The sequence below is a fragment of the Camelus dromedarius genome, chromosome 23 (genome assembly GCF_036321535.1).
Source record: "Camelus dromedarius isolate mCamDro1 chromosome 23, mCamDro1.pat, whole genome shotgun sequence".
NCBI lineage: Eukaryota > Metazoa > Chordata > Mammalia > Artiodactyla > Camelidae > Camelus > Camelus dromedarius.
The window spans coordinates 17,099,846-17,115,719 of record NC_087458.1 but is presented as its reverse complement, the minus strand read 5'-3'; the positions used below and the strand labels follow the sequence as shown (position 1 = coordinate 17,115,719).

The following is a 15,874-nucleotide window of genomic DNA, read 5'->3' as shown; positions in this document are numbered from 1 at the left end:
TGGTGGCAGTCGGGGACAGATATGGCAGTGGAGTGACAGCATTAAGTGAGTTAATAGGAGGATTTCCATTTCCTCCAGGATAGAAATGTTCTAATAAGATGTAACTTATTTCAGGATGTATGACATCTCCATGAGATGGCCCGTAGGTGGTACTGACACTGTGACCTTGCTTGATAACCAGAAGTCATGACTGCTGGAAAGAGTTTATGGAGTCAATTCCCTATGTAGCTTTCCGGGAAAACAAAGATAATCTGACCCCTCTTTCCCAAAAGCTCCAGGAGTCGTTGAGCTTCCAAAGGAAAGTAGCCCAGATGGCAGAGTATCTAGAATCTAGGAAAAAATTATACTGAGCCTCAGGGGGTACATACGAAGAGAGCTTTTTCTTTTTTTAAGGAAAATATAATTATTTTTATTTTTTGTCTCATTTTCAGAGAACTGTCCTCTTGGTCACCTCACTCAACCTCTACAGGATCCTAGTTTTGAACTTCAGGCTTCCTGATAGACTTGACTGTAACTGTTGCATATTTGCTGCAGTTTTCTGTAAATATTTGTGAATAAAGGACATGGAATTTCCTTTAGAGTAGCTCTGGAACAGAGCAGAAGGATTGTACCACAAGCCCACCCTCTCCACCCCCCACCCCTTCCTGCTTCATTTCCTCTTCCTCTGACATGAGCCTCAGAAGCTAGGACGGAATGTTTCCTTGGTTGGTCTGCGGGCTTTGCCCCAGCTGTCACCTGAGATACTAATTAGCTAGAGCCGGGAACATCTGACTCACCAGAAGACCAGGCTGTGTAAAAATAAAATTGCCTCTTTACTTTGGGGTTGGAGGAAGGCATCCTCTACTTTGTTGGAAGGCAGGTGGCGTCTCTGACTTGAGGGAGTTTCTGGAGGATCTCCTGGGGTCTTCAGTGCTTGCTATTTGTGAAGTCTTTTAAACCTCTGCTGTAAGGTTTCCAGAGAAGCATCTGGATGGCACCAGAGGCTGCAGATGACCAAGAATTAAGACAGGGAGGTACACATCACTCTCCCCCAAAGAACCCAAAGACTGATATTCAAATTTCTAAATAAAATGATTCACCCAAATGCCATGTTATATTATTTGATGCTTTGTTCAATAAGGTCTGTGTCCATCAGTCTGTTTACATCAATGTAATGAATGCACAATTACATTTGTCCCAATTACAACTCAGCCCTTCAGCCAGCAAATATATACTGTACCATCCCCTCAAACACACAAGAAGAAAACCAGAGAAGCAGAAAAAGTCCTCATCACCTGAATGTTCTATAGGAAAGAAGAGTGGGGTTTTACTCATTCTTTAAATCTCATGTTTAATAAATAGATTGTTGAAAGTTACATACTGGTTATCTGAAACGGATGCAAAAAATAGAGAGCCAATGTAACTGTCGTGGCTCTGTGAAATGTGAGGCAATGAACATGTCACAAAGACTAGGTAAACATGCAAATAAAATGCAAATAAAACATGGAAATAAAAATGGTGAAACAGTCCAACTAAAGGTTACAAGAATTTTGCAAGAATTTTGGTAGAAGCCTTGGGATTTAGGGACACATTGCTTTTAAAAAGCTTCTCTGCTATACTGTCAACAGCATCTCTAACTGCTAATTTTATGCCAATCGCTAAGCTCGGAATTACAGGATGATGATTATCAGCCCTGTCTCCTGAGTCAGAATCTACATTTTGTAAATTCTTCCCAGGGAATTCTAGTGGTTTACCAGCTTTGTGAACCACTGATATTATAGATACAGAAGAAAAAGGCACTGTTCCTGCTGTTGACTAGTTTATAATCTAGTTGGGGATACAACAGACACCCAAATAAAGTGACAGAGGGTAATCAACATGAGCATATTATTGGAAGAGTGTGGGAGGAATTCATAAAATGGAAAAGTCAGTTTGGTTCAGAATCAAGGAGAGAGCTAGAACTCCGACTGGACTTTAAAAGAGTGGACAGCCAAGAGGAAAAAAGAATGGCATTCTAAGTTGATCAGATAATATCAGACCAGGGGCTAAGACAGAAGACTGTGTGTAGGAGAGCAATGCTATTGAGGAGACTGACATGATGGAGACCTCACATCAGGTGCTAGATTACAATTTATTCAATCTGTTGACACAAATCTTAAGACAGAAGATTGGAGGCATGCAGATTCAGGAGACCCGCGAAAGTCATGATGATGCTTCAGATGATATAATTCTGAGATTCCCTATAAATAGCAAAATCATATCTTACGGCCGTGTGAAACAGTCAAATTCTCCAAGATATACAAGGGGCCCTGCAGGCAGGAAAAACATAATCATAGTAATAAGTACGTGCTGTGTGCTTTCCAACTGCTAGGAATTATACACTTCACAGTGTTCTTTTATCCTTCCAGCAACCCTTTCGGGGAAAACTATTTATCCTCCTGATTTTGCAGATGTCAAAACTGAGCTCCAGACAGGCTGTGTGACCTATCCAAGAGAACACAGCCAGTACGTGAAATTGAAATCTGGTCTCATTCTCTCAGTGAAGAATCTCTAAGCCCTCTGCTCTGTCGCTGCCTTTGCTGGCCACAGGCTTTTACCAAAACAGACCTGTGCGTGGGTAGAAGTCAGCAAAGTGGGGCGGGCAGCAGACCCCATTCATGTGCTCATCCCCTTGCCTCCTCACCACCTGAAAATACAGTATTTCTGTGCCCTGTAATAGGGCACAATGCCCTTTCCCAGATCAGAAGGAGTGGTGTGGTTAAGGGTTTTGGGTCCCATTACACTGGGAAGTGCAGAGGGTCTGGCAAGTGTGCACTTTGCCCCAGGTGGTTTTTATGATGGCTGGTGAGGGGCTAGTGCTCCGTGGGGTGAGCAGGGGGAAGCGTGGGAGGACAGTTCTGCTCCGCCTGCTGGAGCCTCTGATCTCTGCCCTTTCTTCATCTGTAGTAAAACAGTCACTAGCCTGGTGGCCCTCCCTAATCCCTCCTGTCTTCTGGGGCAGTGACCTAGCCAACCCCTAGCCTGGAAAGGTCCTGGGAGGTGGGGACAGCCCCAGGCTGCAGCTGCCGCAGCGCCTGGGGGAGCTGAAGGGGAGGAGGACGCTGCCACCCGCAGCCTCCCGGAGCGCACTGCAGCCCCGACGGTGGACAACCCCGAGGAGCCGGGGGACGCTCGCTCTGCTGAGGCAGCCCTACTCACCCCTGGGTGGTGGCGGCGGGCAGGAGCAGGAAAGGAGCCATGCTTCCAGGTTGCCCTTGCCTCTGGGTCCTCCTGGTCTTGGGCACCAGCTGGGCAGGCTGGGGGAGCCCAGGGGCTGAGGTAGCGCGGCTAAGGCAGTTCTACGTGGCTGCTCAGAGCATCAGCTGGAACTACCACCCTGAGCCCACACACACTAGGTAAGGCAGGTGTGGTGTCCGGGTGGGCTTCTCTAGGGAGGATAAGCCATTTCTTTTAGAGAGCACTCTTTGCAATTCCACGGCTTTTTTTTTTTTTTTTACACTTCAAGTAAGTAAATACAATTAATAGGAGAGCATAGTAAATAAAATAAACTTGGTGGATGCCACTCTTGCCTCCAGTAATACAGTTTATCATTCTGAGGATATAGAAAATATTCAGTTTGATGGCGAGATGCTGCTTTCAAGAGTTTGTTGTTGATAAAGTTTTGTTAGTATGATTGATTGATGGTTAAATATATTAATTGATTCAAAAGCACCAGGCAACTACCTCCTCATTAGCCCTTCCTGCAAACTCCTGTTCCAGATTTTTAGTATTCCAGTGTTTTTCTTAAACTTCTAGTTACATCTTAGTTTTTTCATTGTCCACATAGCTTTATCTTCTAAAACTAAAGATGTACACCTTGTACTTTATTATAAGCAGATTATTTAACAACAATTGCCATAATTTTGTTGCTTTCTTATAAATGACTTTCAAAACATCATCAGTCCATAAAAATGCAACACTGTTGTTCTTTTACCTTTTTTCTGCTTCATGTGACAATTTTTCTCTCATTCTTAATCACTTTTTCAGATATAGTCTACTCTGGCTGTTTTGGTAGAGTCACTATTAAGGCACATATAACTAAGAGGGGGGTTAAATTATAAAACTATATTTGAGTTGCAAACTATTCTTCCTAATTGAAAGGTTAAAAATAAGACTTCTCAAAAATGTAACAAATCATAGGTTCTACTCAATATTTCCAGTTACTCATATTTTTATTTAGTTTAATGGTAAACCTCTTAGTGTGGCTGAGTTTTTTTTTAACTTAGCATTACAGTTTAAATGATTGTGAAAGATGTGTTCCTCTTTTACAATTTCGAAACAAAAGCAATCTGTCAAGAAAATAGTGTAATATTTTAAGTCTTTTAATGTATCACATCAACCCTTTTAAAATCTTTTCCTTATAACTGGGTTATTTTGAACGGCATTACATACTACACATACTATGGTCTTGTAATAATAAGAAATCCCTCTTTTTAAAAAACGATTTAAAATATTGCATCTCAAGGTGATAATCTAGGTCACACCCTCACCGTTAGGGAACTGCCACTAGCTAAAACCCCAAAGGAAATAACAGTCTTTCCAACATTAATTTTTCTTGCTCATGGGTAGAACTCTAACTTGGTTGCTGGCTTTCCTGTGTCATGCTGTGCTCATGCTCATGCTCAGAGTTTGTTCTTTCTTCTGTAGTTAACGCTGAGAATAACAAGCAGAATACTGGAGACAGAACCACAAAGGGCAGAAACCTGATTCACATGGTGAATTCACATAGGGAGCCATGACTGGTCATCCTATCCTCTCAGTTGAGTTTCCAGAATTCTTGATGAGCTGTTCCTCTGGTATCAATACTGAGTCAAAAATCATACAGTGATAATCCAGAACAAATGTCAATGTTTTTGAACCTCAAATGACATAATTTATTTCTACTATTTGTATGTGAAAAATCTAACCTGTATTTCTGGCTGCTTAAACTAAGAACTTGTTCTAAATCATCCTACACCTAGAGCTTATGATACTATAAGGAAATCAACACAGACAACTCTATTCTTTGCTAAAGTATATTTTAGTACAAAGCAAAGATTTTTCTTCTGATTTCATATAATGTTAGCAGGACAATGCCTTTTAGAGGTGAAATATATCTTTTAGTCTTGCTCCAGGTCTGGAATGAATATTTTTGAAAATTTCCCTAAAGAAACATGTTCAATCACGTACATGTACATAGTAACAGGTATTGAAAATATATATATATATGTATTTTTTCCCTCTAGGATTCTAGTTTATATGATTTTTATTATGAAAAATCATCTTTAAATAGTCCTTATAAATGCAAAATTAACATGTATATATAGTTTGAATTCATATCATCTTTAATTTTCTTTTCAGACAGATTTTTCAATAGCAATTCAATTGTTCAAATCAAAATAAATATACCTTAGTATGCACATACAATATACACAAGGAAATATATTAAGAAACATACCTCTATTAAAATTATTCCACATAAAAGACTGATTTTTCTTAGTAAAGATTTTACATCATCACCTATATCCCTGTATTTAAATATTTAGGGTTAGGGAAGGGAGCTACTTTTCAATTATACCGAAAAAAAAGACAAATAAATAAAAATAGATGTCCATGTTAAGGACACAAGCTAACATATAGAGTCCTATGGTTTTTGGGCTATAAAACTCTAAGAGGTTGTTTAATTCATTTTCAACTTTCATGTTTTAATGTCCTACTTTTCCCCACACCCTAAGCACCAACACCCCTAGCAAAGAGTTGTCTAATTTCCACTTGAATGCTTCCAGTGACTGACAACCCACTACCTTCAATAGCTAGCCATTCCCCAAATACTCATGCCTCCTTTAATTCTGCCTCCAAATATTAACACATTTTAAAAATTATGAGAATTACTACAATTACAGATTTTTTTTTCTGCGAGGAAAACCTGAAAACCAACTTTTGTTATACTTTTAAAATATTATTAGCTAACAAGCATTGAATATTTACAATATGCCAGCTCTAAACCCCTGCAAGTATCAATTTATTTAAAACTTGTAACAATTCCATGAGGGAGCTTTTACTATTATTCCCAGCTCACAATTTATAGAAACAGAGGCATAAATGGATTAAATAAACTTTTCAAGATTATACAGCTAACAAGGGGTAGATACAGGAGTCAAACCCAGACACTGAGTCTACTGCCAGTTCTCTTAGCTTCTGTGCTTCATAGACGTCACGGCACATGTGATTCGTATCCCTCTCTGTTATGCCCTAGTTAGGGCTGGGGCCATTCTCTGGATTACGAAGCATAACAAAGCCAATATGGTCAACTGGTTTAGATATTTGTAAGAAATTTCCCCCAATTCTCTTTCCTTTTACCTTCATCTTTGAGTTTAAGACAAGGATAGGAATGATGTGCTCATCTTTAGACACAGAAGAAAAAAAGATAGGCAATTATTCCAGTACTCTCCCAGCCTCTCTCCCTCTGTCTCTGAATTCCTTTCCATGAAAACAGTCAGTCCTATGAATCTATGGAGGTGAAACCTGCAGATACGGAGGGCTGACTTTACTACTCTGTTTTATATAAAAGACCTGAACACCCACAGATTTTGGTGTCCACAGTGGGGGAGGGGGTGGTTCCTGGAACCAACGCCCCTCCTGCCCCCACCCCGTGGATCCCAAGGGATAACTGTACAATGGATTCACCTTTTCAAATCTTGCTCTGCCATTGATCAACAGTTTCTCCTCCAACAAGTTAAACTTTCCAAGACTTAGTTTGTTCATTTGTTTGTTTCTAATGCGAATTCCAGGGCTTTTACTCTATTAGCCATTTTCTACTTCCCAACTAGTAACAGTTCAGCAAATCAATAGTTCTTTACAATGTTCCCCACTAGCTTAAAACTGTATTTGATTGATGAGTTGAAAAATAGCTCACATATTTATCCATAAAGGATTTGGTCACATCTTTAATCATTGAAAATCTAAACCTGAAGTTTGGGCTCACACTATGATCTTGGGTTCTTTTTTAGCAAATTGATTCTGAGTAATAGGATTAGTGAAGGCAGACTAAATTTCTGAAAGAATGGCTATCACAACAGAATATTCTTGAAAAAACCAGTAATTATTTTAACCTCACTTATGGTTCATATTTATAAAATCTAGTTTCTAAAATGAAGTTAAAATTCTGTTATTCCTAGTACAAATCTGAGGACATGAGAGATCTATTTTTTTTTTTTGTAATGTGAGCCGTAGATGTCACATAAGCCTTTCAAATTCATTTGGTATTTGATTTTCAGTTTAAATTCTTCTGCAACCTCCTTTAAGAAAATTGTCTACAGAGAGTATGAAGCATATTTTCAGAAAGAAAAACCACGATCCAGAACTTCAGGTAAGCCTGAAATGTATTTTGTAATTTTAAAGAGAAAGCTCTATGGATAACTTGATATTCATAAAATGTACAAAATATTTACTTAGTGACATTTATAGAAATGTGTGTTTTTATCCAGTGTGGCTGGATGGTTTGTAGGGTCCTTATTCATAATACTGAATTTCAAAACAGTGACAGCAAAGTATTAAGCCAGGCAGGGAGCTTTTCTGAGCGTGGGGCCCTGTGCAATTGCACGGGTCACTTGCCCTTGAAGCTGGCTGTTTTCAACCTTGATAAAAAAGCTCAACAAAACCTTTAAGTGTTTTAATTTTATTCGCTCATCTAACAGACTATTAATGAGCACCTACTGTGTGCCGGGCACTGAACTAGGCACTACGGATGCCACAGTGGACAAGACACACACATCTCTTGCCTTCCTGGAGCTTACGGTCCAGTTTAAGGAGCACAGATGAGGCTTAACAAATGGTCTTTTGCTTCCATCTGGCTCCCTAGACTCATTTAAAGGAACTGTATGTGGCTGAATCTTTTGCATCTGTCTTTCCTATCTCTTTTGTTTTATTTAGTGTGATATACACAATAGCTATCACTTTTAAAGAAAAAAAATCTCTTCCGTTTCCCCCATCTCTTAATTTAATGAAGAAAAGTATATTGAATGGGTTTCTGGGATCTTAAGTATGGTACCGTAGTCCACAGGGATGATAAAGGCTGTTAAGAGAACTTTTTCCAGTTGGTTCCCCTTGTTAGTAATTCACTCATTCTTCTGCCTAATCAGCCCTTTTTCGCTCCCTCCTCTTTGGAGATGGCCCGCACTCTGTCTATGGAGTGTGTACCTACTTTTACTTTAATTTGAGCACCCATTCCCGCACCTCTTTCCTTGCCTTTACACTCTATGCAGTATGTATCTCTCTAAATAAAATCTACCTTTACTCAACAGTGGCTCGCACTTGAATTCTTTCCTGCGAGAAGCCAAGGACCTGTATCTTATCCAGACTCATCCCTCTATCTCTCTTATTCATTTCATCCTGTCCTGCCTCCTCCTTGGATCTTCCTCTATCTTCAATCTTTCCTTTCCTTCTCTTCCATCAAAAATCGTCAACCACAAAACAGAATACAACTCATGTTCAGCTTACCCCCATCTAGAAAATAATCTCCCCTTGACTCTAATAGCCTTTTCTCTCCCTTTCTTTTACTACCAATTTCCTGTATGATTGATCCATTTCATTCTCTATCACATCATTTCTTCTCCTTACCTTTCCTCCCTAATCTGCTTTAATGTGAGTCCACTAAAATTACTCTCAAAAAAAGGGCACTCATGACCTCTGAGATGCCAGAGCCAATGGTTTACTTCCAGTTCTTTACACTTGACATTACTGGGAAATGTCTTTCTCCTTGAAACTGTTTATCTGGTTTCCCTGGTGCCACTTCTCTTGGTGAATGGAAATGAGAAAGAATGGAAGATGAGGAAATGGAAGCAGGAGGAACTTACATAGATAACTCTTTACTGAACCTCGGCTCCAAATGGGAGGAAAAGCAGGGTAGTTCTGGAAGGGAATGAGGGATTTAAGAGTATTTTAAGAGTTTAAAAAAAAAAATAGAATGAGAGTGACTTAAAATATCTAAGTGCTCAAGGGAAGAATTCAATATAAAAGGAGAAGACAAAGACATCTGAGGGAGAACAACTGATGGATCCAGGCTCAGAAGGCACAGGAAGTGATGGGATTCAAAGCTGGGCTGGATCAGCCTGAGGTAGAAGAGATACGGCCTTCATCAGGGTCTGCGTGAGGGGCTGGGCAAGGGGCCAGTGAGTGACCTTTTACTAGCAAGATGACTAATAAGTCTAAGTTTGTAGTTTCGGGCAGGAAATTAAAGGATCTCCTGTCCTCCGTCACAAAGTCTATTCGTTTTCATAGCTCCAGCTTCAAGCTTAGTGTGTACAATAGATACTTAAGAACTGCTTAATTAAATGAAGTTGTAGGCGGGTAAAGGGAAAATGAGCTGGGAAACACATTCATTAGGCCTGGGAAAAGAGGAACTGGCAGATATTTAGAGCTCTACCTTTTGTGACTTTTGCCAAGTTAACTGAATTTGAATGTCTATGCTGTGCCCACCGTTGTGCTGAGCGCAATAAGCCACTGAAGGACCACTGCCAGGCTGCAGACTGTTAAGCAATACAGAGGCACTGATAATTTTGGAAGAGTAGAGGACTGTGATCAAAATCTTTTGAGATGATTCACTTTTGCAGTGGTGTCCTGATTCAACCTCGTCCGTTAGAAGTAAGACTTTGATAGCTGATTTATGTTTTAAGCACGAGGCACTTAAAATATTACCTTTCTGTCCACCCCTGTGAATCTCATATTTGTTTTATGTGAACTCTGAGCCATTTTAACAACCATTTTTTATGCAGCCTCTTCCTGAACTCGCAAAGTTGCTAAATTATGAACCCCTGGAGTAGAGGGGTGGTATCTTACTCATCTTTGTATCCCTATAGTAGGGGATATAAGGAGGCAAATCTGGTGTAAAGGAAAAGCCTCAGATTTTTAATATGATGTGGTGTGAACACTGCCATTGACTAAGTGGCCTTCCGCATTCTGTTGCCTAATCCCTTGTTTCCTGCTCCACCCAACTGGTGGGTATGATTTTAGCCATGTGCCCATTTCTGCAGCAAGAGCCCAGAAGGTATTGTAGTAGCAGGTGGGGATAGGCTGCAAGACTAGAGATCTGAAGACACCTGTCCAGTGAGGTTTATGGACATGTGGACAGGTGGAGGGGCCAGGCTCTTTTTCAGGAATACTGTCAGGCTTTAAAATGGCTAGTATTGAGTCTCTGTGTATTTTCAAGGAAGATTATGAAATGTTTGCCCCAAAAGGGGTTTATCACAGCAGCTGCATGGGCTGCCCTGTGTTCTGTAACTCATTATTCACCTGAGAGCAGGGAATTGGATTAGCTGACCTCCTGTAGCCCTCTCCAACTCCAAAATTGCGTGAAATTGGGAACAGGCTGTGCTACCCTCCTAGGATCTAAAGATAGGCCACTTCTTTCCCCAGTTTGGCTTTGGGCACTGAGGAGAGGGTGGGAAAGGTCTTAGACCATCTGGCTGATGAGAACTAAACGGCAGCTCAGACAACATTCAGCCATGTGTTTGCCTACATGCATGAAGGAATGTGATCTGCATTCAGAAAAACTGCTTGAAGTCTGAAGAAGCAGAAAGGGAGGCTAAATAAATATTCCAAACTACTACTTGCTGTAAGAGGTTAAATAACTTAGGAGACTTACTCTGGGCATCTGGCATTTGCAGCCATGTGATGCCAACAAACAAATCAACCAAGCAAAGCAACCATGGCAACAAAATGCAGTGCACAATGTGACAGAAGAGTCGGCTTCCCACTGGGCTCCAGGGCATTCCAGGCAGGTGGGAGTGGCCACTGAGGGCTTCCGTTGGGAGCTAGGACTGAGGGTAACAGCCAGAAGAGAGGGGTCAGTGGGCTGGTGGAGTCAGATGTGACCAGGAATGGAAAATGGTGTAGATGTTGTGACTATTCCAGGAAAGAGGACGGTCTGACCTGCCCTGCAGAAGGTGATAAAGAAAGTTTTGGTTCAGGAGTTCAGAGACCTAGTTTCAGAAACGCCACCCAATCACTGACGGACCTTAGGCAAGCCACTGTCCCCAACCCCTCTTCCCAAGCTTTGTAACCATCTCTAAAATGAGGATTAAATTATGTGGCCTCCATGGTCCTGTGCAGAACTAACATGAAAACAAACAAAAAGCTTCAGGCATGAGATCAGTATAAACTCTAGGACTGGGAGTGCAGTGAAAGGAATAAGACAACAGTGAGTGGAAAGACAGGAGTCAGTGAAGACAGGACCTCTATCTCAGAGACCATATTTTCTCATTGCTAGCAGGAAATTATTTTCCTATTGTTGCTGTAACAAATCACCACAAACTCAGTGGCTTAAAACAACACAAATTTATTATCTTGCAGTTCTTGAGGCAAGAAGTCCAAAATGAGTTTCCCTGGGTTAAAATCAAGGTGTTTATAGAGCTCTGTTCCTTCTGAAGGCTCTAGGGGAGAATTGCTTCCTTGCCTTTTCCAGTTACCAGAAGCCACCCATGCTCATGGGTTCATGGCCCCTTCCTCCATCTTCAAAGCCATCGGGTAGCATCTTCCTACGTAATTTAGTTCCTCCTGTTTCTCTTTTGTGAGGACCTTTATGATGACATCGGGTCCCCTGGACAATCCAGGAAACTCTCCCCATCTCAACATGCTTAACTTAATCACATCCCCAGAGTCCATTTTGCCATATAAGGTAGCATATTCATAGGTCTCAGATATTAGGACACGGACCTCTCTTGGAGGCCATTATCCCGTCTGCCACACCCACAAACAAAACCCTCCCACAATGTCCTCCATTTCAGAGAATGGCACCCTCATCCTCCCAGCCCTCTAAGCCAGAACCTCACCAGCCATCCATGGCAATGTGATCTCCCTTGCCCTCCACCCCATATCCAATCCATCAAGTCCTGACAGTTTGGTCTCCTAAACAGCTCCCTAACATGTTTTCTCCTCAGTATCCCAAGTGCCCTAACCTTAAACTAAGTACTCACCAACATTCTCTCCTGGAGCCTTCCATCTTTTCTCTCAATGTTCACTCTGGCTTCTCCCCAGATCATACTCCACAAATGCAGCCAGAAATTTAAAAACCAATATATGGTTCATGTCGCACCTCTGCTTCCAGATACTCCTAGGTTAAAGGCCTTGTGTGACTGTATCTCTGACCATGCCATTGGCTTCGCTTTCTGCCTGTCTCTCTTACCTACTAAGCTCTACCTTCCCTATGGTTATCTGTCAGTTCTCTGAATAGGCCAAGTTTTCTGGCACCTCAGGGCCTTTGCACATGCTAATCCCACTCCCTGGAATGCCCTTGTCCATCCCTCAGCCTCTTTGCCTTTGGACTTCAGTTAATGCATTGCTTCCTCAGGGAAGTATTTCCCAACCCTAGTCCCCTCTCTTCCTCTAAGATATTAGATGCCTCCGTCAAATCTCTTCAGAGAATTCTGTACTTTTCTTTCATAATACAAACCACAGTTTGCAATTAAATATTTGTGTGATCATTTGTTAAAAGCTGTCTTTCCTTCTGTTTTATAAGCTCTATTTTACTCACAGTTGCAATTCTGACATCTACGATAAAGTAAGCACTGAATTAGCATTTGCTACTACACTTAATCTTAGCCAAAAGGCCGAGAAGTGATCAGTTAGTATTTGTTGAATAAATGAATAAATACAAGGTGGGGGGTGCAATACAAAGGGGTGGTTAAAAGCTCAATATCTAGAATCAGACAGATTTAATTTTAAATCATGGCTTTGCTTCTAATTAGCTACGTAATATTGGACAAGATATTTAAAACTCTGAGGCTCAGTTTCCTCATTAAATAAGGATCTTAATATCTACCTTAAAGATTTACTGGGGGGTTTAATGTAAGGATGTAGAGTGCTTGAATATATCAAGGGGGACAATAAGTGGAAGCCTTGTTATAATTACCACCAATGCAAACAAATGCCCATTGAACTCCATGCCTACTGTAATTTCCTTCTCCTGCTCCTGTGATTCTTAATGGGCAGAAGCCAACTCCAGAAGAGGTTATGGATGGCTTGGAAGTGAGAACAGTCAATTCCTGTCACTTGTCTGAAATAGGGCTTTGAGTGATAGGTTCTCAAGCTTTAGAGGACATCAGAATCACTCATGTTTAAAATGCACATTCCCAAACCCCACCTCCAGGGACTCAGAGGATTCACTGGGTCTGAGATAGTCCTTGGGAATCTGCCTTTAAAACTGCCCCTGGTGATTCTGATGCAGAGAATCCAAGAACTATACTTCGCGAAATTCTAGTATATGATTGTCAATAATCTGACTCAGATATCACCTCTTCCCCTAACTCCTCAGAGAGAATTGGTCCTTCATCCTCTCTGCTCCTGTAGCATTTTGCCCATATCTTAGCAGTAGCTTCTACCATATGTCTTATTTCCGAACAAGCTTGTGTGCTCCTTAAGGACAGGGACTGTGTCTTATTTATCCATGTGGCCCCTGAACCTAGCCCAGCACCTGGCTTATAGTAAATGACACCTCACTGTTGATTTCTGCACCCCAACCTGCTATCTCTACTGTGTGTCCCATCTAAGTAACTGAAAACATTATTTACTCAGTTGCTCAGATCAAAAACTTTGGGGGTCATCCTTGATTTCTCTCTCTCTCCCTCAAGTGCTGCATCCAACCCTTCAGCAAATTTTGCTGGCCCTACTTTCAAAATGCCCAGAATCCAACCTCTTCTCACCATTTCACTGCTACACACGTTGGCCTAATACACTGGTGTCTCTTGTCTACACCACCTGATCTGCTCCACTCTTGTCACTACACAGACTGTTTTCTGCACAACAGCTAAGATGAACTTTTTGTCTCTTTTCTTTTAGGATGAACTTTTAAAACATATCAGACCACATCTCTCTGCTGCACAAAGCTCCAGGGATTTCCCATTCCACTTAGAAGAAAATCCAAAGTCCTTATCATGGCCCATAGCTCCTTACCTGATGTGCACCCCCACCCAACCCCAACTCTTCTCATTCTGGCCACACTGTTTGTCTGACTGTTCTTTGGATACATCAAGCTCACTTCTGCCTCAGGGACTTTGAACTTCCCACAGGGCCAGAGAACTGTCTGATTTGCTCCCTTGCTTCATTTAGGTCTCTCAGGTCTCCCATTTCAGGGAGATCTGAAGAAGTCAGTCAACCTCCCTCACATCACCCTGTATAAATGAAAATGAACATCCCTCTTTTCTTGACCAAAGATAGTAGTCACCCCAGAAATGACAGTGGGTCAGAATGGGGTGGACATGGTCAGAACTATTTCTTCTAGTCTCTCTCTCTCTCTTTTTTGAAGTCTTTTTTTTTTTTAATGAATGGACTTGAGAATCCGTTTTTTGTTTGTTTGTTTGTTTGTTTTAAGGGTAGGTAAGTAGGTTTATTTATTTATTTAATTCTAATGGAGGGACTAGGGATTGAACCCAGGACTTCATGCATGCTAAGCATGCACCTTACCACTTGATCTGTACCCTCCCCAACTCCTACTCTCTTAACTGGTTTTGGGCCCAAGCCATGTATTTCTACCTTCCTGTCCTTATCTGACTGCATGTAACACAGAGTTAATGAGCTAGCATAGACTTCTAGGTTGAAGATAACTAGGTCAACTTCAGGACTGGGAGGAATAACAGCAATCACCCATGGGGTTTTCTGCATGTTTTTCTTGCTTAGCAGCTCTGTCTTGATAATCCTGAACACAGACATATTTTAAATCCTTGTTTTCACAGGACTTCTTGGGCCTACTTTATATGCTGAAGTTGGAGACATCATGAAAGTTCACTTTAAGAATAAGGCAGACAAGCCCTTAAGCATCCATCCTCAAGGAATTAAGTACAGTAAATTCTCAGAAGGTAAGAGGAATTTAATATCCTTCTGATGAGGGAAAATGTACAACTCTTTACCACCAGTGCCAAACATTCAAAACCATGTTAGAGAAATCTCCTTTCCTGCAACTGGTAATTATAAAAATGATTGCTTTTATAGATTTCAGAGAGGAAAATGAAAAAGTTATGGAGTCATCTAGACCTCAGTTTTTTTGCTAGCTTCTTATTTTTTAAAAGTTGCATGGGCAAGTTACCTAATTCTGAATTCTAATAAGTTCACCTGCAAAATGAGAATGGTGATGCCTATATTGTTAGATGGATTAAGGTGGCGGTCTGCAGAATTTTCTGTGAAGAGCCAGGCTGCAAATATTTTGGGCTTTGTGAGCCGTGGAATCTCTGTTTCAACTACTCAACTCTACCTTTTAGTACAGAAACAGGGATAGATGGTATATAAATAGATGAGCATGGCTGTGTCCCAATAAAACTTTATTTTAAAAAACAGGCTGCTGGCTAGATTTGGCCCACGAGCCATAGTTTGAAATACTGACATAAGATTAGCCTGACATAGGGCTAGCCTGGCACAAAGATGATACTTAATAAGTGATATTTTGTGGTGGTTGTGGTGATAGTAGTAGTGAAAGGAATATTAAAGGTTTGGACATAGTGAAGTGATTAAGAACATAAGCTTTGAAGGAAGATTTAGGTTCAAATTCCAGCTTTACAATTTCTGGTTCTGTGATCTTAGCATTTCTGAGCCTCATTTTTCTCATCTATAAAATGGGAATGGTTATACCCACTCTATCAGATTTCTTTGAGGACCAAATGTGGTGACTTAGGTAATGTACTAAACATGGTTCCTGGAACCTGGTAAGCCCTGAATAAATGATGACAGTGATAATGATGATAATGATGACAATGATGGTGAAGATCACCATGATGGTGATAAAGTGACCACATCAGCCACAGGACAGTAAGTGCCTGTTGTTGATATTGTTCTGATTATTTCCATTATGTTGATGTTTCAGACCACAATATGCAGATGGAGTTCTGTTAGG

At 40.9% G+C, this 15,874-nt stretch overlaps 2 protein-coding genes across 9 annotated transcripts in view; both read left to right on the top strand.

Annotated features, from left to right (window-relative positions):
- SELP (selectin P) overlaps nucleotides 1–1,084 on the top strand; it is a 45,353-nt gene extending 44,269 nt beyond the window's left edge. For all 7 annotated transcript variants that reach the window (XM_064477971.1, XM_064477965.1, XM_064477966.1 and 4 more), the window contains one exon: nucleotides 432–1,084. The gene's annotated coding sequence lies outside the window, so the exon portion shown is untranslated. The remainder of the gene's footprint in view (nucleotides 1–431) is intronic.
- Nucleotides 1,085–2,996: 1,912 nt separating this feature from the next.
- Nucleotides 2,997–15,874, top strand: part of F5 (coagulation factor V) — a 63,388-nt gene continuing 50,510 nt past the window's right edge. Inside the window, exons 1-3 of one of the 2 annotated variants that reach the window (XM_064477964.1) lie at nucleotides 2,997–3,374; nucleotides 7,275–7,366; nucleotides 14,724–14,846. In XM_064477964.1, the coding sequence (XP_064334034.1) occupies nucleotides 3,217–3,374; nucleotides 7,275–7,366; nucleotides 14,724–14,846 (373 nt within the window). In that variant the 5' untranslated portion in view covers nucleotides 2,997–3,216. The remainder of the gene's footprint in view (nucleotides 3,375–7,274; nucleotides 7,367–14,723; nucleotides 14,847–15,874) is intronic. The other variant, XM_010984480.3, reaches the window with a different exon arrangement.